The sequence below is a fragment of the Pelmatolapia mariae genome, linkage group LG23 (assembly GCF_036321145.2).
Source record: "Pelmatolapia mariae isolate MD_Pm_ZW linkage group LG23, Pm_UMD_F_2, whole genome shotgun sequence".
Taxonomy (NCBI): Eukaryota; Metazoa; Chordata; class Actinopteri; order Cichliformes; family Cichlidae; genus Pelmatolapia; species Pelmatolapia mariae.
The window spans coordinates 44,687,398-44,715,307 of record NC_086246.1 but is presented as its reverse complement, the minus strand read 5'-3'; the positions used below and the strand labels follow the sequence as shown (position 1 = coordinate 44,715,307).

The following is a 27,910-nucleotide window of genomic DNA, read 5'->3' as shown; positions in this document are numbered from 1 at the left end:
CAATGTAAATGTATCCGGCTCCTATCAGCCCCACGGGACTGTGCTTTAATGAAAATGCTGCTCAGCCAGACCAGCATGTGGAAACGACAGGCTGTCTGTGGCTTGGCGTAGCAGACGTTTTTTTTTCTTTTTCTTTTACTGCACTCTTTTACTGCAGAATTTTAAACCCTCTCTTTACCAGAACTGCTTTGTGAAAGCCCTTCTCCAAACACTCAACTGTTGTCAGAGTTTGTGGTACCTTAGTGTGAAATGAGGCTATAAAGGACCTAGGAAAAATAAAGGAAATAAAATCCTAATGGCCTAATGGTCTCACATGAGGAAACTGGACTTAAATGATTTCAAACATGGATGGGTGGTTAAATTAGAAGACTGGCCCAGGTGGTTTAGTGATGAAGGTTTAGTACAAGTTGTTTAAATTTTGTAGCCTTCCTGAGTGACGACAAAACACCAACATCTGTCCGTATGCCCCTTTTCAGGTGTTCAGCCTACCTGGGTGGGCAAGTGGTGGTTTGAGCACACTAACGCTACCACTTCCTAACTGTGTGTTTGTTTTAGGAGTCATCACCAAAGTGATGTGGAAGTGAAGGAGAGAAAAATGATTGGCATTATGTCAGGACACAAGGAAGCAATTATTTGAAAAGGACTGATGTAAAATAAACAATTAGGGCACTATTTTAGCTGTATCCTGTGACGGGGACGGCACAGTTAAACACACCGGAGTCCCCGCGTGGTCTAATAAAACCTTGTGGGAAGATGCTGTGTTAGGGTTTCTGCAGTGTTTTATTTTACAGCCTCACTGCTGTGCCTGCATCTTCGCTCCATTGCACTCCTTTTTCCTTTACTCGTATCCTCATCCTGACTCAGGCAAAATGGATCCCAAGCATCACCTCGCCCACGCACGAGTGTCTGCTTTTAACATCTGTATTTGATATGTTGTATCTTTGCTCCCACTGGCGGCTTCAGCTTGGAGACTCACCGTTGAATGAGCACAGCTTCTCTTTAGAAGTAGACACGGTGATACGGTCCAGTTCAGGGAGCTGCGAGTAGTTGGGTGGAGATTGCTACTTCCAGACAGTCTGACTGCCTCACAGGGGGTATTGTGTGGGGGAGCAGCAGTCTCATTCAGCTGCTTATATTGTAGCCTAAGTCAGCCATGCTGGCAGGGATTAGCGGGAGAGCTTGCACAACATTTTTCCTACTGTTATGTCAGTGTCCCTGGATTGTGGACAACCTGCAGGGGCCATACGAGGGCCCGGGTTCCTGTTGCAGTGCAGTGTGTGGTCTCCAGCTTTACCTAATCACTGAGGACATCAGCTGAAAGCCACACTCACTCTGGCCTGGTATTCAGAAAGAAATTAGTCTTTTAGGAAGGGATTTTCTTTGTTTACCTTCCAAAAATCACTTTTTTTTTCTTTCGATAACGTGTACTCTAATTATTTTCCAAAGCAGCTGAAGCTGCTGCTCCTCTTTGTGCTGAAGTGATTCATTTAGAAAGTTTTGACAGAAAATCAATGAGCAGGCATTTCAGTTGCCCACATTAAAATTATCCACGATGACAAAAGCCATTCCAGTGCCAATTACATCCTCTTACATGTGTGTCCTGGTATTTTTTCTTTTTTTTTTCTTTAACTCAATGTTCTTTACATCAGTACTTTTACATTTTAATGTCTTTCTGTTTTTAAGCTCAGCAAAATGCATTGCTTGCACTTATTTAAATCCCCATTGTGCAATAAAGGCACCTTTGCACCTAAATGTCTTAGTTTAAATTGTTACCATTGTTCTGTGCTTTGGTTTTGCCACGGCACAACTGCCATCAGTTGGTTGAAGTGAGCGTCAGATTTATTTTTAATGGCACAAAAAGAGGAATAATGACTAGAAAAATAATGATTAGAATCTAACACTCAAGTTTTTTCTGTTTTGCTACTTTGTTTTCTTGTGTCTAGTCCTGACTGTCTTTGCACCCCTTTACAAAGAATCCTTTTAAGTCTTTGATAATATTTGTCTGGATTGAGAGGCACACATTTTGCATCAGTTTAAAGAAAAGTTGACGTTATTAATTTTACACTCATTTGTTGTCAAAGGCAATTGTTTACAGTGTTCTGGCCTCATTCTTCACTGGATCCTTGCATGCTTGTTGCTAATACCTTCCTTGAGGTGTTGTTTGTCTGTTATCGAAAGTGGTGAGTTTAGAACATGGATAAGCTTACCAGCAGGTCATTTGTATCCATCAATTTATTGTTCAGGAGACTAATTATTTTTGAAGATCTGGTTGATTTTGTTGAGGATTCAGCCAGCTGTTTTCTCTGCGGGGGAAATTCCAACAACAATTACTCCTCGTCTAGATGAAAAAGCGTATCAGTGGAAAGCGCAGACTTTACCGATGAAGAACATGTTGTTTTGGGCAGCAGTTCATTAATCTGTCCGAACCTTTGCCTCGATCTTGTCTTCAGCGGTTTTCCCGTTCTCGTCTGTGTTTCTCTCCTGTTACGTTGTGCTCCCTACCTCTGGTACTCTCCCCACAGTGTGACCCTGACTAGACTGTTTAATACATTGAGTAAAATGCTGGCGTATGCAAAAAAAGATCTGTGACTCGCTACATAATCTTTATTTCCCCGATTCTGTGATTTCAGGAGCTGTCAAGTTGTGGCTGGAACAAGAAGGAGAAGCACAGCTCTGCTCCAAATGTTGTGGCCTTTACCTGCAGGTTCAACCAGGTGAGACGGGGAACACCATTTACACTTACTGCCCTTTTAGTTCAAGTCATTCTAAAGCCTCAACAGAAAAAGAAGGGGGAAAAAAAAAAAGGATGAGAAACAGTCCTGCTCTAAGTTTATAGATTTATGTGTCTTGGCTATCCAGGAATGGAGGGAATAAAGTTCTTCTTTCCATCACATCCCCTGCTTTCATTCTTCCATGTACCAAATCATCAACCTTGCTTTCCCAGAGGTGGTTGTTTTAAACTGTTTGTCATGGCAGCTCTTTATAGTCCCTTATGTCACCTCCCTGCTAGTGACAGAGTTATATATATCATAAATGGTCCCCAGGTGATGCTGCTTTGAGGAAAAGTAGCTTTTTTTTTCCCCTTCATTTTTTCTTGTCCTTGGTTTTTCCTTCTTTCTGGCATTCATGGGGTTTTGCATGTGTGCTTGTAGGAGTGCGTCTGGTTTGATCCCTCAGTGCCCCGTGACATCATCAAACAGGAAGTTGTTGGTAATGCTTCAAGGGGTAGCAGTGCCCTTTAATCCACTTCCAGTGTTTTTGCCAAATTCTTCTGGGACCCTCTTTACTGCCCTCCAGTACAAATATGAGATTATCTAACTGGAATGCGTTGCTGTGGAAACTTCTCCATGTATAGCACACCCCAAACGGGGATTCAAGATGTTAGCTGAACACACACAGCTGCCGGCAGCCAAGGAAAATGAGCTTTTTGGATAATGGGACCTGGACTGGGAGGACAGAGAGTCCCAGAAAGCCCCTTTGCTTGAGCTAAAGCCATATTCTCTGTCCTCCGGTCTTTGTTTTGTTGGCACACTGCTTTCGGAGCCAGTGAAGCAGAAAAGAATTGGCCAGCTCATTTGATACAATATGATGAGTGCACTTTAATCGGTCTTTAGTTTTCTGTAGAGACAAATTGGGACGTTTTTATTGAATAAACAAGGAATCAGATGGTTAATAAAGATGAACCTAAACAAATTAGAATTGTTGTGATTTTTTTATTTTTTTTTTCCCCCCTCCCTAACTCAACTCATCTTTACTATGTAACAGACGTTAGCAGCACATCAGTGACTGGATCCTACCATCATCAGCTGCAGTTCCCATCGTTAGCCAAATCTTCGTCGCGATCCTTTATTTTTCTCTCCTCGGGTCATTAGTTGGTCACTCCACATATCAGCTCATGTTTGGATCTGTCTGCTTCCTCTTATTTATGATTATTGAGATCTTGGGGCCTTGTAGCTCCATCTGGAGGCATTGATACGGTCATAAACACAGTCCCAAAAACATCATCGTTGTTTCAAGGCATACCCCTTACAGACACGACCCTGTCTGGGAAGCCCTCTCTCAGGCACACTTGAGCACTTTGTGAATGCAACTATCTAGAGCGCTGTTGTCATGAGTGATCTCATCATTGCACAGTTTTTGAGGCCGAAGCAGACACAGGCACATGCTCTGTAATGAACCCCAAAGGGATCGTGATTTTTGGAGCCATGCTCCGTCCAGATTGACCTCAGATATCAAGTTAGACCGCTGAGGAACCTAAATGTGAAGCTACAGCATGCTTTGCTCCCAGATTGGAATCAAATTTAGTCATTTACTGGAAAGTCTTTTCTACTGCACAGATGAGGCGAAAGTTAAATGTAACAGGATTTCAGTTTTTTTTTTAATTTTGAAAGTGGGAGCTGCTTCTTTATGGGAGGTCATTTCCTCAAAGCAGTAGATGAATATTAAAGTGGACGCCAGTGGAGTCGGGGTCCACCATCTGTGCTGTGTGTCTTCTGTCCATTTTCATCATCCTTTTCCATAAAGCTTAATTTGAAACGGTGAAAATTAAAAGCACATGGCTCTGTTTCCTGTCAATCCTACCTCATAGTAATATGTGTTTATAAGACAGGACAGGGTGAGGGAGAATGAATTTATCTGTTCACTCCTGAGCTCCTCACCTCACCTCTGAAACAAAAACAAAGTCTCAGTGCTGTTTCCAGGAAAAAGTCTGCAGAGACAGCTATAGGTTAGGATTTATGCACAGCCTGGCTGTTTAAAAGCACAGTGAAGCTGGCGCACACACACACTGAATTTGTAGATGGACACACACAAAGAGGAATGTTGACCACATAGGCAAAGCCAGTTAATGTGCAAGTGGAAAAGCCAGAAAGTAATTCAGAAACTGAAAGAGATAAAGAGTTTTGTTTGTGTTAGAAGAAACAGTAGGGATGGTCAGTCTTCGTCTCTTATCAGAACACAATGTGCAGACAGCTGTTGGCTTTGAAGCCCTTAGAGCCCTGTGGCGTTGAAGCTAACTTCCCCTCCCATTACCCCTCTTCTTCTTTTACTCTTCTGCCTTTTCCTTTTTCCATTCTCTTCTTCTCCCAGGAGCTTAAACACTGATTGATTCACTGACTTGTCTGTCTGTGTGCATGTGTAATCAGAGCTCTGGTTTGCCAGCGCTCTCCCTAAAGAGACAGGTTTCCGACATCATTCTCGGTCTAGCCAACTACTCTAAACACACGTATTCCCTGTTTCCTCCTGCTTTCTTAGCTGAAGTATCAGGAGTTGTTGTGCGTATCTCTTGTGTATCAGCTGGATTTTTCTCTGAAGGTCTTTCTTTTACTCTAGAGCTAATTTCCAATTGACTAATGTAGCGTTTCTGCAGTTTGCCATGCGCTCTGCTGCTCAGCTTTATAACTGTTTTAATTAAGAGTTGTCACACAGGTCTTCAAGTCTTGGCTCTCGATTCAAAATCAGGAGATTTTGTGAAGCAGAACTACCCTTTGTCCTTACTTCAAAGGGATTTTCTGTAATACTTGGTCATTTGTAGTCCTTGTTTGTGAGTATTATTTATGTTTTTTTTCCTAGACAAGTTTCTGGGTGGTACGAGAGATCCTCCATGCCCAGACGTTGAAGATCAGAGCCGAGGTGCTGAGTCTGTATATTCGCACTGCCAAGGTACACAAGTCCACCCAGGACATGACTTTGTTTTATCCACACGAATGTTTGCAGTACAAATTCAACTTAATGTATGTTTGATGTACTCTACTACTACTCACAGAAACTGTGTGACATGAACAACCTCCATGCGGTAATGGCAGTGGTGTCAGCGTTACAAAGTGCTCCCATCTTCAGGCTAACCAAAACTTGGGCGGTGAGTAATATTTGCTGTGCTTTGAAGTCACAAGTTTATTAGTAGAGTGCTGTCAATAAGCAGGAATTTCCCCAAAGCCTGTACCAAAACACTGGACACATAAACGGAGAATAATAAAACAAAGTAGCACAAGTGACATGGCATAATGAATAAAAGGGTTAAAACTTTCAGAAACTTTAATTTCACAAGGAAAATGAGACATTAACAAATACACTTCCCTTGAACTCTGATTACTTTTAGAAAGATGTCAGCGTCTCAGTGAAATGCCAAGTATCTGTACACGAACTTGACACGATCTTTATGGATGGTGAACATTTTGAATTCATTATTCAATTTTAAATCGGTGTCTGTTTTACAAACATGTCTGTCAGTGTTCTCAGTGAAGATGTAGAAGTTACATAATAACATAATGATGTTGTGATGTAATGCTGGAAATTTCTTGAACTCTGGTCTGCAAAACCACAGGAGGTTCTTTTAAAAATATTTTTATGGTAAAATCTTTCCACTTGTACATCTTAGCCCTAATTTGTTCCCTCCTTGTCCCTGTCTTCGTGTGTAGTTACTTAATCGTAAGGACAAGGCAACGTTTGACCGGCTTGATTACCTGATGTCCAAAGAAGACAACTATAAACGCCTGAGAGACTACATCAGCAGCCAGAGCATGGTTTCTTGTATACCATACCTAGGTAACAGACACAAATCTACATGCATGCATAGCGGGTAACTACTGCGACCCCCACCCGTCTTACGAAAGGTGAAGTTTTAGTCTAATATAGGTCTGTGCAAAAAAGCTTGCACCCCCCCTCATTTCTTTATATTTTACTTCCAAGAAATAAAGCTTTTTCTTTTAGTAGTGTTGAGGAAGAAATGGTAGTTGGAGGAAAAATTAGTTAAATTGTTATCAGACTATGTTCAGATGGATTTTTTTTTCTTCTTCTCTTTTTTCCCCCGGTTAAACCAATGAGCTATGAATTCTGTAAGCACAAAAAGGCATCCAACCCAAGGGGTGGACAAATATTGTCTATACATAACTGAACATTTTCATCTAAAGAGATGGGGACACATTTTGTGTTGCTGTGACACACTGCCTGTAGAAAAGTGCTTAAAGATAACAATTTGACAGTATTTTTTGCACCAAAGCTGATATCCAAAGAGCTATTAGTCAAACGCATATCGCAGATGAACAGTATTTGAAAGTCATGAAATGAGGAAATACAAATCCAGCAAAGACCTGACACAGGACCTGTGAAGTACATCTGGCCCTTCAGTTGATCCATTTACTGTTTGCCAAAGCCTCATTAGTAGTGGTCTCAGTGGATGGGTGGCTGTCAAGAAGCCATTCTTAAGAAAGAGAAACAGGGAGAAACGCCTGACGCATGCCAAATTACACATGAACTGGACTGAAAATCAGTGGCAACAGGTCTGATGGAGTGATGAATCCAAACTTGAAAGCTTTCATTCAGATCATCTGCGGTATGTACGACGGGGTCAGGCAAGACGTACAACAGTCCTTTAGGAAGCCTGGAGAACTATCCCTGAAGACTACTTAAACAAATTACCAGAAAGCTGAGCTAAAAGAGTTCAGACTGTGTTGAAGAATAAAACTGGTCATACCAAATACTGATTTTTGAAGACAAACCCTCTTTGTCTTTTTATACTGTATTTCCACTTATGTTTGCTCATTTTAAGAAATCACTACACCCATTTCCAATTTTCCTTTCAAAATATAAAGAAATGATGAGGCTTAGCACTTTTGCCTGATTTTGATTTCTAGAAATCAACAATGGCAAAAGATAAAATAAAAGTTAATGTTGGTCTGGTTTAAGCTAGAGAAGCTGATGCAATGTAGGATTTTTGCTTTGAAAGCACTTTTATTTCCAACCATAAACTTTGGATTAAAAAACAAGGCAGTTGGAAGTCCAGATTTCCATTTTAGCAATTTTGCTGACTCAACACAACACCACATGTTTTATCCAAATTGCTCATATGCTGTAAATTAAAAATTGATTCATGTAGATATAAAGCGAGGAATAAATGGGTGACTAGAAAGTTATTGTATTTGCTTGTACAACAGGTGCAAGGTGGTTTATTCCAACATTTGAGTGTGAGTAATGTTCTTGAGTAACCTCAAACCTTGTATATCTCAATAGTTTGTTACCCCATGGGAGACTAGATGTTGTGCATTTTAAAGACTTTTTATTTAGCAATAGTATTTTTTAATCACCTCTGTTTGACACAATGTGTACCATATAACCAAAATGATTGAAGATGCATTTCTAAATAGCTTTGAACTTGCTCAATAATTTAGCCCTTCTCTGCAGAAGTAGCTGTAATGGTTCTAGTGACTCACATATTTGGGATTTTTATCATCGTCTATAAAAATTTCAATGGAAAACACTAAAATAAACAAAAATAAATAATCCCTAGTTTACTTTTAGTATCCATTAAGATGCCTTGCACTCAGCTTCTTATCTTTATGGGCTAAAGGTTACTTTAATGATAAGCGTCTGGGTTTGAAAAGCCAAACTTCCTGCCTGCGTTTGTCTTTACGTCACTACGACAATCATTTGTCAGTCTGTTAAGCAGTTGCATTTATTGTTGGTGTTTTTGCTCTACTTCTCTTCCCCGCCTGTTTCAGTAAGCTGTCTGTTTCCTCAGAAGCTTTCGCATCTTTGTAACACATCATTTATCCCCCCCCCCCCCCTCCCTTTGGCTTAATAGTGAATGTTGAGCATAAATGTTCTGCTCTCTTATGAAACATCAAAGTTCCCTTTAGCAGGAACAAACACATGAATCAGTAGGACACGTTAAAAAGTTTTTGTTTTTTTTCCTTTCCTTGAATATTCATATTCCTTTCTCCCTCTGGCTCCACAGCATGACATCACACAGGAATCCCTTACGAGTTGCAAGGAAAACGTTCATGCGCGTGTGTGGTTTTATAGCTGAACTGTTTGTTCTTGTTTTGACTTCAGGTTGGCTAAATAACTTTTTTTTAACCTACCGCAGTCCCCCCCCTTTCAATCAGCCTTGTATCATAGCTACCTCTGTGTGATTCAGACTTGGACACTCAAGTATGCACAAACAAACAGACACAAGGAAATACGCAGCGCGCAAGAGTCTGTTTGCCATTAAAGAAAGTTTAGGTGACCCATTTTCCCACACTGTGCTCCATCATGGATGTCTGTAAAACAATAAGACAAATGCACATCTAAACTGTGTCGTCATTGTGTATATGTTAATCAGAAGGAAACGTACTTTTCGGTAAGCTTTTGTCATTCGTCATTTGTTGCTCTGTCTTGGGGTGGAGTTTTCTAGGGCATATATGTGGGAGTTGCATGGTCTTTCCTTACAGTATAAACTTGTCTATGATGCTTGTGGATGTGTGACCAACTGGCTGCCTCAGGACTGGATCGAGCCAACCTGGCACTCAAGAGAAAGAGAAATTGCCACTTTCTTGCTCCTGCACATTTCCCTTAATCGTAAATTCTCCCGATTCCTCCAGGGTGGAGAAAACGGGAATGAATGAGCAGGAGACTGAAAGTCGCAGTGCTTGTTCCAGAGCATCACTCCCAGCTAAGTGTTGGGTGTGTTTAAGGAATAAATTTGTGTTTGGTTTCTCTTGATGTTCGCATATTGACCTCTCTGGTGTCTAAACACAGTACCTGCTGAATTTGGGTGTTGCTGTAAATTAAAGTCCCAACTTAGAACAGAGGGCTGAAATTACCATGTTGTTTTTTTTCCTTACCAAAAGGTTTCGTTTTCTAAACTTTATTTGAACGGCTTCTCGACATGTTTGTGACTGTGCTCAATTTCCATTATTTTTGGGTGTGATGCCTATCACTGGCAATAAACGGTCTGGAGAAAGAGCCATGTGTTGGCTCTACAGTGACACATTTGTGCTGAACTGTGTATATGCACAACAGTCTGATCTCTGACCTACTATTAGGTTTGGCAGACACTGCTGCCTCCTGTCTAAGCTCACATCCTTGATCTCTAGCAAATCACGTAGGGACAAAGAGCCCATAGAAACATATGGGTTAACTCTAGGAATAAAGCCATACATGCAGTTTAAAATATTTCCTGTCCTTTCACCTTCACCTTGTCTACCAAAAGCAGTACATCATTAGCAAAACTTTGCCACCAGTGTCTTTGGTGTTGCTAAACACTCCTCGACAAGTGATCTAATATCTAATACAGGATCATAGGTACTGTACACATGGAAGAAAATAAAACCTATTTGATTTGCATCTAATTTTAAATGCTAAAAATAATAAAATTTTCAATTTCAATTACACAATTGAACCAACAGCTGCTGGCCGCGATCTGCTTGGTTGCACAAACGGATTAAAAATATCCTTTGTGTTCGCGTAACTTGGTGCTACACTTCTCTGAACAGGATGTCACTGATCAAGAGCTTGTTAATATTTATGATAGTCCCAGTGTAATTTTATTAATGCGATGCTGTAGCATGTATTTTCTGTTTTTGGCCTCTTGTTAGGGGAGAGAGATTTTTACAGAATGCCAGAATTAAGCTCAGTGGTGCTCCAACTCCAGCTTGCTGTTGCTGAGTAGTGGTAGCTGTGGGACACGAGCATCAGCGTTTGGAATAACTAATGTAATGGAAAACAGCAGGTTTAAAGTGTCAAATATCTCACATCAAAAATCCTGCCAGCGGGGTTGGGGCCGGGAGGTTTTCATAACCAATTCCTGTAACCTACAGTCCTCTGTGTCAGGCTCTAGTACGGCTAGTCCTCATCTGCCCCGGACCTTTAGAGTGCATAGCTTCGGTCTGCTCTGACTTACAGTTCTTCTTAAAGAAGAGTCTAGTGGAGGCATAATTTAAGATGACTGGTCAATACTAGTTTGTTGACTTGTCTCCAAATTGGAAGATGTTTAATTATGGCAGTTTATGTTGCTTTATTAAGTTTTCTGAAAAGCTTGAGATGGCTTTGTATCTCCGGCTAAACAGGGGGACATAAATGACAATTCTTGTCTCACATCTGACCTACTGTAAATTTGTAAATGCAGTCCCCGTGTGTGGTCAGAGCTAATTTCCGTTCTGTTCGCTTCCTTTAATTTGGAAGTCTCCCTGATCTTATTCAGTGCTATGACAGCTTGGATTGCAACTAAATCAGATCCAATAAAGTGGCTTATTTTAGGCGATGCTGTCATCCTTTATAAATAAAATTGCTGTGCTAATATTTTACACAGTGAGACTTGCAGTTGTATTCGTGTGGGAAATGATTTTATGAAACTCTTGCTATTTATTAGAACAAGAAGCTTAGTGAAAAGTGAGACATTTTATTGTTTATGAAAGAATTTAATTCCTCTCTGATGGCTGGTAGTTCATGTCACAACTTGTCCATCCTAAAGTCAACTAGATATCCACTCCAGGTTAGTTTTGTCGTGTGTGTGTGTGTGTGTTGAAGTGCTACTAATGTATTTCTACACTATATAAGAAAAGTGTAAAGAATTGTATTGTTACAGGGCTAGATATAACAATGCCATGACTATATTAAATATAAATACTGATAAATAACAAAGAACGGCAGAGTGATGACATTGTGAACATTTGGCCTGAGTAGAATCACAACCTTTTTAAATTAACTTTCACAAATAAAGCCAAAGATATTTACATACTAAAGCCGTCTCAGCCATATGCACATTGAACAAGCACATTGTTGCACAGGTTCTGTTTCTGTTCGGTCGGTGGGTTTGTGGGTTTGGTGCTGGGGGTCGGTTGTTGCCCCAGAAGTCCAGAAAATCCAGTAGAAACAGTAGACAGTAGGTGAACTATTTATTTCCTCTCACTGTTTGTCAGGTCTTCTCAGCACTACTTTAGATTGCATTAATTTCCATGCTACCACGATTAAACATCGCAGTTTATTCAATGCCCCATCCTATGGGGAACACTACTTTCAATAAGTCACCATTAGCTGCTCAGAAGAAATCTCATCACTGTAGTAAATAATAATTTCCCTTTATAACATACTTAATCTCAAGAAGAGTGAGTAAAATAGGACATAGTCATACTAAAAGGCCTCAGGGAACTTCATGGACTGTCCACACTGATAGGAGGTGGAGAGTAGTTACTTGGGGAAGGCAGTGGTATCAGTCTTCATGTCAGCATAACAGTTAACTAGCCACAGAGTGGACTGTTGGCCATAAACATGTCACTACCTCTTCCTCAGCTGTGGCAGAGATTCCTACTTCTGCCTTTACAGTATTTATTTATTTATGGGTAGAGAAAGATAAGGATGGAGACTGAGATGCATCTGAAAGACCCACAGTTCATGGTCTTAGTCAATTGGCCGCATCATGAGGCGGACTGATTTTAGGGAGTAGAAACCGCCCCCGTAGTCTGCCCAGAAGATTCCATCCTGAAACTTGCTGCGGTAAACTCCCCCGCTGTACCACACCCCATTCAGATTGGTCTGTCCGCAGGCATTGTACCACCAGCCGCCCTTGTGGAAGTGGGCGCAGTTACCTAATGAAGAGAAGAACCCAGGCTCAGAAAATAAGATCAGAGTAATGGTAATGCATGAATTATTTCAGACTAATGTAACCAATATGTTCCCCTACCAGAGAAGGAGTCCTTGTCACGATCGAGCGTAGTGAACTGTTTGCCGTTGTGACTGCTAAAGGAGTCACCAGCATTGCCCTGGTAGGTGCCTAGCCTCAGCCGGTAGCCCTCCTTCTCAGACTCCAGATGAAAGCTGCTGTACTCGGCATACACCTTCTTTCCTGTCCAGTCTTCCAGCTCTATCATCAGCTTGTAATCACCCTGTTTCGTAAGATTGTAGATGTTTTCCAGTCCGAGCCAGTGTTCGCCATCTATGTTACCGAAGCCTTTCTGCAGGGTACAGGCACCACATTATGACGGTACGACAGTTTCACTTGTGATTTCAATGTCACTACTTTTGTACGTGTAGTACTAATTTACGTAAGCTGGATACTGCGGTTTAGCTAAATGGTGAATGAATAGATCTTTTGCTTCTGTGGTCAGTGAAGGCAAATCGTTTCCAAAGAACACAAACATTAAAATGGAGTGAGGTTATTAAGATTTCTTGCCAGGGAGCTATGTTTATAAGAGTTTTCTCCTTGCAATCAAGTGAATTGAAATCAAATCTGTTTCCCATTGAAATGATAATGTGTTAAGGTTGTGATCTGCGGTTTCTCACTCAACAAATTTGTTGAACAGCAAAGCCAGCGATGATTTGGCAGTGTTTTAGATGGAGAGTTGAATTCAGCAAGTGGAGAACTGCAAGAGTGTTTTCTGTCCCTAATCCAATCACCATGACCTTATTAATACATGAATCCAAATTTTATGACTCAAGGAGAACTCCTGCAATTTGCCTTCATCACATACAGAGAAAACAGAGGTCAGGCATTTTGATAGAAATGACACAGGGAAAAAAAGTCATCTTCTCTCATAAGGCTGAGACATGGGAAGTAAAGACACAGGGGTCATTTCCAGTGGGGTTGAGAGGAGAGCTGCGTTTCCCTCTCAGCCCTTGGGGCTCTCTTATTGCATACATTTGTTCCTGGATTCAGTTCTTGGCTGCAGTTTCAGTGTGAGGAAATCCACCACTAAGCTATTTACACTGTTTGAACAAGTGCTTGCTTAGTGACCTTAAAATGAACCACAGAGACTGGGCTGCTAAGGAAGGGGGTGGGCTGCACACACTTACTAATTTTGTTGGCATTGCTCTCTTGAAGGTGGGACTTGTGAAAAGAGTGATACAGAGTCTCTTTATGTGTCACTTTATTTTTGGGCCATTGGCATAAGCAACTAGCCACACATAGGTTCAGTATATATGTTATGATCATCTGCTGGGTAAGCTACATATTCTTGGCTAGTGGCCCTAAACCTACCCTTATTGTACATTTGTGTCCTTAAGAAGGAAATGCCAAATTCTTATCACATGTCCTGTTAGACCTGCTGTTACTTCATTAAACTCCTTTTCAGTAAACTTACCTTGTAGTTCTCCCAGTTACGGAAGAAGTTAACAGAGCCATCTTTCCTCCTTTGCAAAACTGTCCATCCTCCATTGTCGAGGCCATGCTCGCACCAGGCTTGGATCAGTCGGTCACTGCTGTTTGCCTTAAGAAGGTACATGCCACTGGTGGTGTAGCCTGCCTTTCGCACCTGGTAGCAGTCCTTGAAGGGACCTGGTGTTGTAAATGATGTAGAAGAGGAAGATAAATGAGCGGTTCTTATTTAAACATTAATATTGATGAACACTCATTTGTGATATTTTAATCTGCATATAAATTATATTGTTAATATTGAGAAACCCAAGTGGTGATTTTAATAGGTGATAATTTTGAGGTCAAGGGTACGCATGATACTAAGATGAGCCGTAACTTGCACTGAAAAGCCATGTATTACCATATCTTTGACGAACTTACAGAATCTTGATTTTTCTTTATTTATTTTTTAAACAACACAAATTATCTGACTTGCACACAGTTGGAAACTTCTGAATAATTAGACCAGACTATGTCCTGATTTAAATGTCACTCTTTGTAGTTCACATACAGAAGTCATTATAAACTAGATTAAAAGGGAAGACAAAGTTGGGAATTAACATCTTTGCTCAGACCACCCAAACATCCCACAGTCTGAAGTTACATAAGCTTTCATCTGCACACCAAAGCTGTTATTTAATATTCACCTAGATTCCACCTTCAGTCAAAGCTATGAGGTGGCGCTGCACCAGAGCTGAGCTGAAGCAGCTGAAGCTAAACCCGCTACATTTCTTCTTTCTCTCTGTGAATATTTATTAAACCAGTATCAACACAAGCTGGGTCTGTCTGTCTAGCCTAGAGGCCTGTGGTAGACTCTCTAAAAGCACATAGGTACCCAGCATAATGCATAGTAGTTGGTTCATCTAGACCAAACTGTGGTGAAGCGGTGCGTATTTATACTTGTATGGAACCTACATGGGAGAGGGCCTGCTAGGACCTGTGGTGGCTTTCTGTTTTACACTTTTTCCTCCTTGTTTTAGATCTATCCTGTCTGCTGGAAAAACTCATCCATAAAAACTCTATAGAAAAAACAAAATTAAATCTTATTATAACTTTTTATCTCGATCATGAAGGAGCAGCACTAATAGAGTCTGTGAAAACAGCAGCTGATGGATAAGGTCAGTAAGGATATGGTCAGAATGTTGTTTGTAGTATGTCTGTCAGTTCAAATACACTTTATTCGGCTGATAACTAATCAGACAGTTACAGCTTGGTAAGGTAGATGAGGAGCTAGAGGTAGTTAAAAGGATACTCGGTCTTCTTGTCATTTACAAGTTCAGTCTCTGCAATTTTACCTCCCACAAGCACTTCCTCACCTCATGCCGTCTTCTACCTTTGTGTTTCTTGGAGATTTTTTTTTCTATGTGGAGGCTTTTAAAATATACTCCTCTGCTCTTTGAGCTTAAAAGAAGCATGTCATTATTTGAATGTCAGTGGAGGTGGCGACAGGTCGGTGATTTAAGAAGAACGGTGTTTCACTGATTGATGTGGGCTTTTGTGAGAAACCAGACACTTGGGATTAACGCACATTTAAAATGACTGTATAGGCATTAACTCTTGTATAGACTTTAATTCTTTCCTTTTTTTTTCTTTTTTGCAATGACAGGGCAGTGACTGTAAGCTGATGCCTTTTTAAAACAAAGCAAAAATATCATAATGCTAAGGTCTAACTATGCCGCCCGAATGATCATAAACAGAAAAACTGACTTAATTATTTCCAAAATGGTATGCACCTGTATTTTATGTCATTATTTAACTCTGCCATATGTAAAGCCCAGAATAGGTGATACTTTGCCATATCAGAGATGCAGTTTTATGGTATTGGTGCATGTTTTCTGAAATATTTCCTGATATAAAAATGTGTTTGTTTGGGGTTTTTTGTTTGTTTGTTTTTCCCCCCATTCTGGGGGGGGTTATGGTGCTTAATGGTGCTTTCATACAGTTTGTCCAGCCGAGGATGTTCAGACTCTATTGTTTACTATAGTTTGAAAGAGAGAGAGAGAGAGAGAGAGAGAGATTATAATTCGTCATAGACATGCATACCAAATGACTGAAAGTAAAGGGTAACTTACAAATAAGCTGTGAAATGTATTGGTTTAAACTTGATAATATGATGATGACGATAATGTAGTTAAACTGTGACCCTGTCAAAAATACGTTTATCTTGGCCCTTAAATTTGTCTGCTTCTGACCCATCATTTTTCAGACAGGCTTTGTTTTGCTTTCCCCTTTGTCTGTTTCACCGTTTCAGGGATTGTATAACCCCTTTCAACATTCTTCCCCATACTTTAATCGCCAGTCAAAATACAAGCGCGCGGACCAAGTTTTAGGAGCCGTTTCCAAGTAGCAGTCTACCTTGCAAATTAGTTTCACATTGGCGATTATCTTTCTCAGATGTCAGGATTGGTCAACTTTTTTTTGGAAGAAAAGAACAAAGGAGCATTGTCTATTTAGAGGATTTTATCTGATTAGTTGTTTTAGTGCAGGGTTCTCAGACTTGTTGGGCAAATCCAGTGGATGGGTACTTTAACTATACCCTGCCCCTTTACTTATCCAATTGAAGATATATCTTTTCCCATTATACCAAGTCTTCTTAATGCTGTTAAAAGAGGCCTAATCCCCATCCCACTAATTTAGTGCATATGCTCGGTGTCATGCTGCCAATACAAGCAGCCAAGTGGGATCATAGGAATGTATGATTTCACTGCCTCTGTAGCATGCCAAGCATGAGCCAACTGTGCCTCAACAGTACCAACTGTTGCGAGAAATTAGGTTTTGAATTGCGATCCCTAGCTAATTATACTTTAGTAGTTGTGTGTACAATTAGCACAGTTTCTGACAGTTACTTAAGACATCTTACTTTTGCTCAGTGTCAGCCTACTAAAAGTCATTAGATTCCTGACTGTTTTACAGTCCTCAGTTATTCCTCAGTCTTTGCCTGCCATTTTAAATTTGTACTTACCATCAGAGGTAAGCGTTCCTTGCGGTGGTGGAGGGTCAATCCCAAAAGGGCTTATTGTAGGTGGGTTGATGCGTGGTCCACGGGAGAACTCCCTGTTGTTATTGTCCCTCTGTATCTCATTGGTGAAACGGTTGTTGACTGGTATATTCTGCGGTACCACCTGCACCAGAGGGGGAACTGCAGGCAACTCACTGCGTCCCAGCGTCCTCATACACTGCTCCTCCAGTGCAGATATGAGAATGGACTGGTTGTTGACCACTCCGGCCATTGTGGCAAAACGGGCCTCTAGCTCCCTATACCTTGAAGCCAGTCGCATCATCTCTGAGGTCACATTGAGGACACGGTTCTCCAGCTGGGCGAGCTCCAAGGAGTTGTCTCTCTTCCTGATGATCTCATGTAGCAGCTGCATATATAGTTGGGTCACCCTGGAGTTCATGTTCCTGCTCTCTTTCCGCAGCAGCTTCATCTCATTCACCAAGTTACCATCCACATCTACCACCAGCTGCAGCGTCTCAATCTCACGGCGCTGTTTGTTGAGCACTTCCCGCACATCTGCAATCTCCATACGGGTCACTCTTTCCTTGTCTGGCTCTGGGCCTGTGGTGCTGGCACAGATTGGACCTGATGACAGATATGATTTAAGAGATTAATAAGAAGCTGTTTTGATGTAATGGAAAGCAAAAGAGAGACTAGTTCAACCATATTGTACTAGGGGTACTTTTCAAAAAATATCATCTTTTCTACCTGTGATTCTCTGCTCAGGTACAAGGAAGGTATAAGAGCATTTTTTGGCATCAGGATCCAGAGGAGCTCTTTTACTCCTGTGGAGAGAAGGCTCTTTGGTCCTCCGGGCTTCCCTGGAGCTCCTGCAGTAACTTTCCTGCCAGAGGGAGAGGCAGAGCAAGGCGCACAGACTCCACATCAGCCCTTGCATTGCTGCTGGCTGACTGAATGGATAGATGGGCAGCTACTGGTACTCCCTCCAGGCCTCCCTGAAAGAACACAAGACCTTAGGAGTTAAGGAAACAACTTTTTCTTTGTGTACAATGAATAAAAATACCAGGACTGTTAATTATTTGCTTTTCCAGAGCAGAGGGTTATAGAATTTTGATGAAATAGTATTTGAAGCTTTTTTTTTTTCTTAAAAAAAAAAAATCAGCAGACAATCTGTAATTGTTTAGGAAAGTATCCAGTCGAGAATTTGTCACGTACTGCTCCCACAGACTGTTATTTGTGTGGAAATAGTGAAAGAGAGAACACATTTTCTGTCCAGCCAACTGGCTTACGTCTGCTTTCTGTCTTAGTTAGTTCCCCTGCTGACAGACACCCCATTTTTCAGAGGTTCTCTTGGTTTCCCCCTATTAAGGAGGTATGATATCTAACTGTTGCTGATTTATCTTTATCTTCATCCTTCCCTTGAATTTAGTTTGTCTTCTTTAGTCTAGGACAGAGACTTGGCAAACTCCCATCCTCCCGGCTTCTATAAGATCCTACTTAAAGTTGTTTTTTGTTTTGTTTTTTTCCTCCCAACTGTAGGAATCAGGAACACTTTTTAGAAATTACGGTACTTCTCAAGTTGACCACAGGAATCATCTTCCAGTTTCTGGATTGTACTGTAGATACTGGAGCAAGCAGCAGAAAATGGATGGTAACTTCATTTATTTTTACGTTGGGGCTTGCAAAGCACAGTCTCTTCTTAGTTTCTTTTTCCCCGCAACAGATACTTTTATTGATATGACACAAAATGGCAACCTAATGTGTTACAGTTACCTGATTCTTGTTGATCGATGCTTACATGGCAGACCCACATCAAGCTAAATGTATCAACAAGCTTTTTAACAATAATGTGCCATGCTGGGGATGTCATCTGCTACAGACATGGGTAGTTTGAGAACAGAGCAGTATAATCTGCTCCATTGTTATCGTATCGTTACCGTATTTGTCTCACCTGTCCTCCAGTGTGATTGTAAAGTGACAGTAATGAGACAGATTTTATCCGTAGCTGAGCATTTTTCAGTTCTTAGCAACAGGAAATGGTGGTTAGCATGCAGCACAGGCTGCTAAAAAGCACCTCACTAAGCTGCTGGCATTTTTTAGCATAGCGTAAAAACCTTTTGCATACAATTGAGGGAGTACTTCAGCCTTAAGAGGGTGTAAAAGATATGTTGTGGCCATGCACCTCAGTAGGAAATTCAGTGCCACTTGGCTGTATAGTTTTGTTTTGTTTTTTTGTTTTTTTAGATATAAAGTCTATTCCACGTTGCTCCACCATGACATTAAAATATAAATACCTGGCTTCTGACTTACTACTTGAGGATTTTTTTTTTCTTAATTGTCCACAGGGTCCACAGCTTAGATATGTTACTGTCCTTTGTAACTAAGTTGGCTACTCGCACTGGCCTCACCTGAAACACACCAACCACAAACTGATCCTAATGCAGTTTCCTTTGACACAGTTAAACATGCCAGCACAGGTGTTGGGTAAGAGGTACTATTTATATTTTATTTAAATTATATTTTCCAAGGACAGTCACTAATGGATGTGAGATTAAGTCAGAAATCAATCAATAATATGTGCAAAGCTGTTTCCCCTTGTGATTATTTTTTTTTTGTTTTGTTTTGTTTTGTTCTGTTTCTCATCAGCATACAAACACAAAAAGCGCTCTCACAGTCTCATATACTGCTCAATCTAACACCCGACCTGGTCCTATGCAAGGCCAAGACTGTCTATCCCTCCTAATCCACTCCATCACTCTTCACAGTCAGTCTTTTCTCTATGCCACATCATTAAGGCCTACCCTCCACCCTGAAACTCAGGCGCTGTGTGTCTCCCACATGACGCCATTGTGGTTCTTCAGGAATTCTGGCAATTATGTCACTTGGAACAATGTTGAAAGAGGGCAGAATTACAGTTAGTACTGTAGATCTGCAGGGTGTATGCATATGTGTGCGTGTACCTTTTTAATGGTATGTTTAAGTTCGTGTGTCTGTCTGTATGATTGAATACTCTGTGTGCATGACTACTCAGAGATGTTATTCATTTTCATGGTTGTATGTTTTTCCAGCAGCCTGTGTGTCTGACAGCGTAACCAGGTACTGTATCCTTGCTGACCTTGGTGAGAGCTGCTAATGACTTTACCAGCAGCATCAGCACTATCAGTCCTCAAGTGTCTTCTCTCCTAAACTGTGGCTGACTTTTTACACTTATCAGTTCCACAAAGTCTTCATATTCATAAAGCTTACGGGGCATTAACAGAACTGTAACATCACAGCTCATCGATCAATTATTGCCTGCCTTACCGCCTACCTACAGTCCCTTTCCTCTCTCCCTTCGCCCTCTCAGCTCCTACCTTCATTTTATTTCCTTCTGTGATGTGGTTCTGAGTATGAGGGGCCTAGTCTCTTTTCATGGAAACGTAGCATATCAAAGACATTCCAGGAGATACTGAGAGGTCAGTAGTGTGTTGTAAAGGTACAACATTGACAGTGTTTCACCAGAACAAGCAGAGTGCCCTTTGAGTAAGAAGAAAAAAAAACATCTAAATTGGTTCAGGCCTGTAAGGGTTGTTAAAAGAAAAACACAAAGCTCACCTGTGTTTAAAGAACATCTGGTAACGTATCTTTTTATACTTGTGCAGTAGTACACATCTGTCCAGATATGCATGAGTTCACACTGCTTGATTGTTTCTCCTCAGGCTGCATTGTGTATAAAAGATGGATGCAGCCATCAGGACATTACCATTGTGTTTTTGGAGTCAGAAAGCAAGAATGTGTAGTACCAAGTTAGCTTAAGGTCACGAACTTGATGTGCAAGTTATAGGCTGCAAGTATTATTTCACTTAGAATGTATTGTCAGGTGGTTGAGAGACAGTAGGAGGTTAAAGATGGAAGAAAGTAATGGTGGTAGAAAATGGGTCATGGCCCTTTTTGCCTTTCAGGTCAGTCATCGTGAACATAACCTGAGGCAAATCCTCTCATACATAAACTACTCTCATTCCTTTTTATTCTTAACAGAATTCTCTGGCACTTTCTTTCAACGTGAATGGCCCATCCTCTTGACTCCCCCCCCCCCCCCCCCCCCCCCCCCCCCTTTTTTTTTTCATTGCTTTTCTTCCTCTTTGCTCCCTCTGTTTAGTGCTTCTTCCACCCTTTTCAGTTACAGTTAACTAAAAGCACATGGGAGAACTAGACTGTAAGTAGTATACCAAATAAGAAAAATTTAAACCAATTTTCTACTTTAATATGAATAGGATTGTTATTTTTTTGTTGGTGCTGCCTTACTAGCAAAAAATCATGTGTAGTCCATTTGAAACCAGTGAAGGACTGACAAAGGATTTGAAACGGTCACCCCTGCATGCCTTTTTCCTCCATCTTTTTGGCAGTAGTATGATCTCATGCACCTCTGTCATGCACTGCAGGGTATGCACTTCCTTATCTATCTTACAGTATCTCTTTAATTGTCCGCCCTCCCCTGTCTGCATGTCTCTTTTTGTATGCCCCTGTCTGTGCTTTGGGTTAATTTATTTTCAATCCACAGTCATTCCACTGTATGAACCATTACACTATTATAAATGCAAATTCTGCACTTCAGCTGTAGTTGCTCTATATTTTGTTTTGTTTTTTAGTCACTTTGTAAATGATCAAAAAAAAACATAAAGGGGTTCACCGCACTTGCCCACATATGAAAAAACAAAAACTATACAAAAACAAAATTACGAATTACAAAATGAGAATTGGCGCCATGCTGAATTAACTGCATTTCAAATTGGTCTTGGCGTACTATATTTACAATGACTGCACAATGACAGCCAGTTTCCTCTGGAGAGAAACTGGCTTTCGTCTACCTTTTAGATTGTTCATGTAGAGGCTGCTGTTATAGTTATATTATGATTGTAAGAGAGGAAATGACCAGAGAAGTCATTAAGTAAGACATCTGTTTACTTTGCTCCTGGCAGGGAAAAATTAGCTTGTAATATTCGGATAGACAGCATAATGATTGTTGAGGCTGACTTCACAGAGATGGCCATATGGCAGGCACTCTTAACCTTGGGTTTCACTGTGCATAATTGCAACAAACATATATTCATTTGTCACCTAAAGAAAACTATTACAAATATTTACTATAAACTGCTTGCATGGAGATTGTCATACACCTGTAGGTGTCTGGTTACAGGTGAATGAAGTGTGTGCTTTAGAAGGAATGCCAAACAGACAAGTGATAAATTAAAAGAAAAATCTGAACAACTGCGTGGAGAAACTTAGATGTGTAATTACAAGTGTGCTGTTTGTTAGGCTGTTTACACACAGTCTTGCTCTATATTATGTCCAGAAATTCTGAGAAGAGCCAGTTGATTGTGATTTCATGTGAAGATGGCGGAACTGATCCAGATGTCTGCTCAAGTGGTTACATAAGCAGTTTAACTGTAGTCTCAGCTAGTGGAGAAGTACATGTTCCATAAACCAGGAGAAAAGTATAGGCCTAAGTGCTTGAACCCTGCAGTGAGGAGATGTCATAGTTTGGGTTTACTTGTTTCCTTAGAGCGCCAAAGTATGTATGTAAGTAAGTATGAGTATGAGATTGATGTAAACCATGCTGTGGCCTTTGAGGTCACTAGATTTGAAGCTTATAGAACATTATGAGCCAACATGTTACGCAGCGGTATTAAAACTCTATACAAGGGGATAACTATGAAGATAATGATGTTTATCCCTAATTTAATGTTCCATAGAGTTGGAGAATAAAATCTTTGGTGCCTTTAAAGCTGTGTTGGTGGCACATGGGAGCTTAATACCTTACTGAGAAACTTTATATTTGTTTTTGCTTCAGTTTGTAACCTCCTGTACATGTGTATAATATCAGTCTGCAGCATGTTTGTTTCAGCGCCCATGGTGGGTTTCTAATGTGTCAGTCTCTCACTTGATGGATTGCAGTCCAGCCAGTGGGAGAGAATGACTTGGATAGAATTTATTTATATTTTCAAAGTCAATGTTTTTCCCAGCCTCCAAAATCCTCTGCTTCCACTCCCTCATCTGGTCCTCAGACTTTCCCACAATAAGTCCAAAATACCTCCAAACACCTCATCACTGGTTACAAAAAGAAGGGAACGTGAAAACAAAATAGGGAAAATAGGGATGAGTGAAGGAAAGAAGTTTATTCTCATTCAAGGAACAACGTGGAAACAGCAGCAGCAGCTTTTTTTCTGTTCATGACATCAGACAGAGCTGAGTTACATGAGAAGTCAAACTTTTCCTGCGCTTGCTGAAACAATAGGTTACAGAAGCGTACGCAGAACAGCCAACAAAGAAACGATCTAACTTGCTTTTGATGAAGGATAGAATGAAAATGTGAGTAAATAAATGGCTTTGGGAGGATAACTCAGCATGAGCGGGGATGTAGTAAAAGCGCTGACATTATGAAGCAGTTAATGAGAAGAAAAACAAACCAAAAAAAACCAGCATTCACACAGGAGTGCTAAAAACACGGAAAACTCGTAAAAGCCTCATCAAAACTGAAGAAACTTTAAATGCCGCTTCTAAAATGGAATACAAATTACATTGCGGTACAGTAAGTAATGGGAATGTTTTATATCAGTTCATGGTGTAAAACTAAAAGGGAAATGAGGGCAGATGCAAAGAATTACAGTAGGATTTTCTTTTTATTAGAAAACCTGAGCCACAAACGGATACTGGAGGTTTTTACTGGAACTTAAGTCAATCCACTAAACGTTATAACTTGAATATTAAGTTGATGGTGGCCTGTATTTGTAATAAAACCAACCCTTACCAACAAGTTATTTCAACCTCCTGCTTTTCTAGCTACTAAACTGTCGTCCTTGATGATGCTATGTTAGTGAGGCGTGATCCCCCAAAACCACCCTGAGGCCCTATGGGCCCCCCATCTGTTTTCCTTCTTCTGTAGAGGAAACTCTATAAACATGTGGGCTGAGACTGTTGTTGGGGTCAGAGGTCTATTTGTAGATTAGGGTACAGTCCCACCCTTCCTCTACTTTGCTCCCACCCACTCATCCGCCCTGAAATCAATTGGTCTTTGTGGAAAGCGGGTTCCCCGTCTTACTCTGCGTTCATAACATGCACTTAAATGCACAGAAACTCAGGGTCATCCTTTTGTCTGTGCTGTGCTTAGTGTTGGAAATCTCAGTCATTACATTGTCATTATTACATGACACTCTTCCTCTTGCTTCCCCTGCTATAGAATAGACGACGCACACACACATCTTTGGCATTATTCATTCTTGTGCATGAAAAAACCAACTGATGATACCATAAACTTGCATCTTCCTTTATATAGTGTATTTTCTCATTCAGACGTGGCTAATTTGTCTTCTCAATGGGTCACGTGAGAAACTGGAACTGTTCTGTGTGTGCTCCACCGATAGGTTGGTATTAATTTTGTGTCTTTTATATGTTTATTGATGTAACCCTCCACAACAGTCCCAGTTTCTTGGTGAAAATTAATTTCCCACCCGTCATCCAGCTAGGTTGATAGATTAGCTGTAGCTTCACCTGTCCTGGTTGGCGTACTCTTTGGTTGATAACTGATAAATAAATGAATATCTGGATTGCTGCTTCAGGTTTTGTGCAGCAAAAATTACTTTCAGGAAGGTCAGGCGATCCAGGAGAGCAAGGAGGGGGAAAATATTTTTTAAAAAAAAGAATTTATATGAATGTTTGTTTGGCTGGATGGTTTAAAATTTCTGATTTAGTACATTCTTTGGCCACTCGTGCATACTTTTCCTTGGTTTTTATTTCTCTTCTGAGTCACACCTAGCCTTAAACTCATACCTCAGACTACACATGCTTTCTATTAGCTAAATCAACAAGGAAGAACACATAAATTTGCACACTGCATTACACGCTTGTTGTCCACTGGCTCTACTTAGTTACATGCCTCCACTTCACCCGTCTATTTACCCTGACCTCCTGGCTGACCTCTTCCTCCCTACGGTGACCAGTCTGTTCAGCTGTGTCCAAGCTCTCATTAATGAGCTTCACAGTTCAAACAAACTTTCCTGTGACTATCCTTGACTTTATCCTCCCCACTAGTTTTTGTATGTCCTTATAAAGTCTAAAGGTTTGTGTGGCTCATAATGTCGGTTTGAGTTTTAAGAGATGTGTAATGTGTCAGAGTTGTTGTTCTGTGGTTGGGTTTAACATGTGCACACAGTAGTGCAGGAGCAGTGTTTTTGGATAAGACTTTATCCAGGATGTTATCTTTGTCCGCTTCTCTAATTGGCTGCGTTTTGCAGATAAAATCAGTTGAGACTAGCATTGACACGGGTTAAAAATGCAAGATACGATTGGATGCATGCCTGCTGCCCAAACACCGCAGCTGTTTGTTGGTGCTGGCTGGGTGAGCTATGAGTCTCGTGCTGAGTTACAGCATAGTCTATAAAGGGACTGGTGGGGAGGGCTGCAGGTAACTGACTCTGGTAGGCCACGCACTGCCTGACTGGCTTGTCGTGGGACTTTTGCAAACTTTAAATAGAAAAGACATCAAACAGATTTTCTGCTGTGATTTAAAACTCTTAAGGTGAAGGCTAAGAGAATGGTTGGTTTATGCGTGGATTGTAAGTAATGACCCGTTTTTAAAGCCTGTCCTTTGTGCAGTCACGGTTCAGGTAGAGCCGAATGCTGGTGCTTCAGCACGGAATGTTCTGGATATTTCTCAGACAGCTGTTCCTGCCTCCCCTTTATCTTTTTATCTTTTTTTTCTCCCCCTTATTTTTCCAGCCTGAATTATTAGAGGTATCGATATTATGATTTATTACTCTAAGCGGAAAAATGAGCATGCTCGTGCAGTGTTTTCTTAGCCTTTTCGCCATCGCTCATTTTGCCTTTTACTTCAAACACTGGCTTTTTGAAGGTCTGCGTGTCTCTCACGGACCTTTACAGCATTCACAGATGTGGCTTTGTAGCGAGCAGAATGTTTCCACAGATACCACCAACAGACCAGGACGTAAGCAAAAACATTTGAAGATAATTGTGAGTTGTTGATATGGAAGAGCACCATATTGATGTTGTTAGTGTTCAAAGCTTTTGCCATCATGACAAGTTTGGGACTGAAGTGTCTTATGTCCATGGGGTGTATTTGATAGAGGATGTGGTTAAGGTTGGCTTACACTGCATTTTATCTTTTCCCTTAACACGACCCTGAAAGGGGAGCTTATAAACTGCCATAGAAACAATCTGCTCACTTTTAAGCCTTCCAAAAGGGGCTGTGAGATGAGATGAGATGTCACCACGTCTGAATGTACAGATGGAACTTATTGGCCTAACCCCGATTTCCACCAGGTTAACTCGGCTACATCCCTGTACCCCTGTTAGCAGCCAGGTTCAGACTGTATTAGGAAACCAAAAGCCAAGAAAAAATAAACAGGCCTAGGAGCAGAGCTCAAATCTGTCCATCTGAGCTGATCACTCTCCCTCAAGTGTTTTGCTGGAATGTCCCAGTTTTCTTTTTTTTGTCTTCTCTCTGGCTTTTTCTTTCTCCTCAGGTAAGGTTTAATGTCATTTTCAGAGCAAGTTTAATCTTGGATGTTTCTCCATTCTCACATCTAGATGAAACAACTCATTGACTGTATATTTTTTTAAATCGTTTTACATAACTGATGTAAATCATGGCCCTGCACACCAGAAATAGTTGTACTTTCTGAATTCAGTTGTTTTTGCCCTTCCTTAATACAACTAGGATCATAAATTCTCTCCAGATTTCTTTCTTGGCCTCATATACATTACATATGTTAAATGTATACACGATACACTTCTCAGTATGCTGTACACAGTATATCTCAGTCAGACTCCAGGGGATAGCCAAAGAAGCGTTGCTAAATGTTTCTGTCTGCAGATGTAACCTCCAGTCACGAAACGTCCTAACCTCTCCAACCTCTCAGCCAGAACTCTCACAGCTGCCCAGACACACACAAAACACCATCTTGCTGACAGACACACACACTCACCGATTCCAAAATCAAAATTGAAAACAGAATAAAACTCGGGCAGCGTTTACCTTTTTGTTACCAGTAGTGAGATGGATGTTTTCCTGCAGTTATGGTTTCACGTGTATATTATATTCTGTCTTCACCGGGCTGCAGTGCGCAGGACTCATGTCTCTGTCTCTCTCTTTGTCCAAGTCTTCAGAGGTTCTCTCCTCTACTCACTCCTCCTGTTCTGTAGCAATAAATCACAATGCAAGGCTTTAGTCAAGGCCCTGCTTCCCAAAGCTGCACTTCTCCCTGTGGACTTAGCTTTCCTGGTGCTCAGACTGGGGTATGGTTCAAAAGCCGGCCACTTCAACAGACTGAGCTCTCACCACTGATGCCTTGAGTTTTTCACAAAGCATGGGGGAGACTAGAAGAGGGAGGGGAAGGAGGAAGAGAAGGGAGGAGAAGGGGGATGAGGGTGTGGGTGTTGAAGATTGCTTTTTTTTTTTTTTTTTTTTTCCCTCCTTCATTTTATTTATTTATTTATTTTTTTTAGTTACCCAGCCTACCTCTGATGTCATAGTGATAAAGAAAAAAAAGACCAAAAAAGAGAATGGCAGAGCTGCTGATTAAATGTCCCATCCTTAACAATGACCTGTGTGGTTTTTGTATAAGGGAGAAAAGAGACAAGGCCTGTTTGAATTCAGGTGTTTCGCTGAGTCCAGGACTGCTTTGACCTCTTCATCCTCAATTACAACTTGAAGTTCCCCTCCTTTTGCTTTTCCCTGTAGCAACGAGAAAAGCTGATTGTAATGCTGCTGGGGTTTCGGAGCTTCTTCCTGTAGAGAACAGCTGGATGTGAGAGTCAGAGACCAAAGCAGGCAGATAGAAATGATTCGTGGCACTACTGGTGCAAATGGTCACTCCAGGTTTACTCTAAGTTTACTTTAAGTTTATTATCACCATTGTGATTTACTTGATTGTGTTATTTATACATGTTTAAGCTGTAATGTTTAAAAGATCTTACTTGAACCATTTTGGAAGAATTTTCTCCCTGATTTGTGATTGAATTTCTTCCTTCTTGCCATGATTATTTATTTATTTCCATCTCATACAAGT

At 40.8% G+C, this 27,910-nt stretch overlaps 2 protein-coding genes across 3 annotated transcripts in view; one reads left to right on the top strand and one right to left on the bottom strand.

The window, feature by feature from the left end:
• The window catches only part of ralgps2 (Ral GEF with PH domain and SH3 binding motif 2), a 74,174-nt gene that overhangs the window by 32,888 nt on the left and 13,376 nt on the right, over window positions 1-27,910 (top strand). For both annotated transcript variants that reach the window (XM_063465865.1, XM_063465867.1), the window contains exons 6-9: window positions 2,631-2,714; window positions 5,572-5,661; window positions 5,765-5,857; window positions 6,417-6,543. In XM_063465865.1, coding sequence (XP_063321935.1) covers window positions 2,631-2,714; window positions 5,572-5,661; window positions 5,765-5,857; window positions 6,417-6,543 — 394 coding nt within the window. The remainder of the gene's footprint in view (window positions 1-2,630; window positions 2,715-5,571; window positions 5,662-5,764; window positions 5,858-6,416; window positions 6,544-27,910) is intronic.
• On the bottom strand, window positions 11,143-27,150 carry angptl1a (angiopoietin-like 1a). The gene is made up of 6 exons (XM_063466724.1): window positions 26,878-27,150; window positions 17,595-17,842; window positions 16,851-17,471; window positions 13,836-14,029; window positions 12,440-12,710; window positions 11,143-12,344 (listed from the first exon to the last, which is right to left on the bottom strand). The coding sequence occupies exons 2-6, from the start codon at window positions 17,782-17,784 to the stop codon at window positions 12,157-12,159; spliced, it is 1,464 nt and encodes a 487-aa protein (XP_063322794.1). The 5' UTR covers window positions 17,785-17,842; window positions 26,878-27,150; the 3' UTR covers window positions 11,143-12,156.